General features: G+C 57.6%; 1 protein-coding gene across 1 annotated transcript; it reads right to left on the bottom strand.

Annotated features, from left to right (window-relative positions):
* Nucleotides 1-1,665: 1,665 nt before the first annotated feature.
* On the bottom strand, nucleotides 1,666-2,572 carry LOC104472073 (myeloid-associated differentiation marker-like protein 2). The gene is given in 2 exon segments (XM_010087617.1): nucleotides 1,666-1,789; nucleotides 1,791-2,572. Coding segments are annotated over 2 exon segments (906 nt in total).
* Nucleotides 2,573-2,825: the final 253 nt, after the last annotated feature.

The raw sequence follows: 2,825 nt of genomic DNA, 5'->3' as shown, positions 1-2,825 counted from the left end.
GTTCCCTTTCTGCTGGACGCTGACTCCTGACCTGTCCCATGGGCCAGTATTTCCCGCTGCGGAAGGCTGGTTCTTGCCCAGCAGCAGGATTATCCGGCGCAATCCGCCCCAACAGCTTTTCCCTTTGCTTTCCAAACCCCATCCGAGGCACTGGTGCAAGGTAAGATCCTTCCCTTTTCCTGAGTGACTCTGTGACAGCGGGCGGCAGGCAGAGGTCTCGCCGTGTGGTCTGTGTCCTGTTTTGGGGCCGCGTTCAGGCTTCATGCATCACAACAAACTGAGCTGTGCCTTCCAGCAGAAAGCCGAAGGGCTGCGGGGGAAATAAAAGCTGCGTGGACAGCAAGATAAAAGTGTGCGAACCTCTGGAGAGGTAGTCTGTGAGTCTGCCATTCAGCTTTATTTTAATTTGGTTAAAAAATAAATCTTGCTTCTGACAATCAGCTACTTTAGATTTTAATCAAACATCTAGTCTGCATGCTTTCTGCACAAACACTCAGGCTGCTTTGGTTTCCCGCTGGATCAGAAATGACAAACATTTCTTCCTATTAAGCTTGAAATCTGAGCTATGCGATGTGGGACTTCACAGTGGGTGTTTTGTCAGGGATGGGTCAGAGAAATGCAGCTCAGTGGTGACGCAGAGAGCTCAGGAATCCCAGCACCTAACAGGGGCTGAGGCAGTGCTCCCTGTTTGTTACCGTTGGACGCATGTTTTGTCGTGTCCCATCCCAGCCGCGCTGCCCCAGGTTTGGTCTTTCATGCAGCACTGTGAGATCATCTCTGCATCCCCTGCTCCCCTCCCCCCAGAATTTATCTCTAAGCTTCCAGAAAAAACCCTCTTGACAAAGCACGTGCCACGGTACCTTCTGGTGCTGCTGGGTGAGGACATCCAGCCACACGTGGTTGTTTTGCAGCTGGGCTCTGTTCTGTGCCTTGTCAGTAGAGCCCCAATTTCGCAAATGTTCATTTCTGCAGTGACTCAGTTTCTAAACAGGAATATCCCATGCTTCCCCCCAAGGTGCGTGCTTGAGGACATTCTTTTTCTGTGCTAAACAGCAGAGGAGAGGAGGGGAAGGAGCGGTAATCGTAATCTTCAAAATACAATTGCAGCTATGATGTTCTTCTCAGAACCATCCCGACTGGAATTTCCGACACTTGGGAGACTTTCGCGTCTCACCACACAGCCCCAGCTGACCCAGCCTCAGAGGGATTGTTTTTCATCTCCAGAGCTGGTGTTCCTTGATGCAGCTTTTAACTTTCCCACTTCCTGGGCAGTCCCTTGACTACGGTTAGACGTTGGTAACGGTTTCAAAACCCTCAGTGTCTTTCCTAATATTTGGCTCAGTAACGCTGGAGCCTGCAGCCCTGCGGCTGCAGCAGCATCTCCGCCGCCCGGGGATGAAGGGCCGTTCCGCACGCTTTGAGCTGCATCGTGTCTTTGCTGGCACCGGGCGGCTGAGGCAGATGTTGAGCGATGGGGGAGGTGGGTTTTCCCGGCACCAGCTGCATCCCACCCCTGCAGGGCGTTAACGTGCTGGTCCAGTCGGTCTTGGCCTTGGTGTTGGGTTGATGGTTCCTGCGTGTGCCCGGCGAGCATCTCCCTTCCCCACGCCCCCGGCTGCTGTTGCTGTTGGCGCTGGGGTAGCTCCGCGGCGGCCAACCCGCGCGTCAGAGGTGGGAGACGAAGCGGATGCGCTGGGAGTACGCCAGGTCCACGGCGTAGAGCAGCAGGTTGACGTAGGTGAAGATGGCGATGACCAGCTGGCTGTCCCAGGGGCAGCGGCCCTTGTCGGGCGCCGGGGCGCCGCGGGGAGCCGTACTTGCTGTCGAAGCAGAACACCGGCCAGACGACGGCCGCGCTCACGTACAGCAGCACGGCCCCCAGGGTGTAGATGACCACGGCGCGCTCGAAGGGGAACCACAGCAGGGCGGTCTTACCCGTGACACTGAAGGCGACGACCACCACCGTCACCACGAAGCAGAAGCTGTAGACGGCCACGCACCACTGCGTCGCCACGTACTTGTCGTACTGGCTGTCGTTCACCAGCGCCCCGAAGATTATGCAGGCCACGAAAGCCTGCACAATTTTCAGGAGCCCGGAGACAGTGGCCATGTAGCTGGTGACTTGTCCTGGTTTTGCCCTGGTTAAGAACACCTCGGTGGCGTACGTGACGAACAGGAGCCCTGCGAAGACGCTGGCTGCGATGCGAAAGTCTCTTACCTCGCAGCCGATGGGGTAACAGCCCAGCTGGACGAAGTAGAGTGGGCAGATCACCGCAGCCGTGACAGACATGAGCGTGGCGAGCATGGCGAAAGCAGCCGTGAAGTTTCCCCAGGAGATGCTCAGGCAGCTGTGCAGACGCGTGAACTCGCAGGCGATGATGAAGACGGTGACGGCGAAACAGAAGGTCCAGACAAACATGCAGAAAGTGCCGTATGCGGCGCTGAACCCGCCCTGGTGGGCGACCAGGCTGAACGTGGTGCAGCCAAACATCATCTGCAGCAAACGAGCTATTCCCACCGGGGACGTCACGGCAGCGGTGTTCAGATACGGCCCTCCCGTGCTCTCCATCATCTTTCCAGCCCTGCAGACCATGCACTTAAAGCCCCCACAAAACGTCCTTTCAGGCTTTTGCTCTTTTGTCCTGAGTCACAGCTGGCAGGGGACCAGGAGCTGGGTCCCGCCGGGTCCCTGCCGGCGACAGCGGTGCTGCGTGATGCTGCGTGTGCGCTCCTGGCAGCCTCTCCTCTCGGCACAGACTTGCCGGCTGCAGGGAGGCTGCTGGCTGGCTCTGCCCACGGCTGCGTCCTCAGGGCGCTGCGATCAG

This window comes from Pterocles gutturalis, unplaced genomic scaffold, assembly GCF_000699245.1.
Source record: "Pterocles gutturalis isolate BGI_N339 unplaced genomic scaffold, ASM69924v1 scaffold21396, whole genome shotgun sequence".
In the NCBI taxonomy this organism is placed as follows: Eukaryota; Metazoa; Chordata; class Aves; order Pterocliformes; family Pteroclidae; genus Pterocles; species Pterocles gutturalis.
The sequence above is the reverse complement of the archived record's forward strand: the minus strand, read 5'-3'. Positions and strand labels throughout refer to the sequence as shown.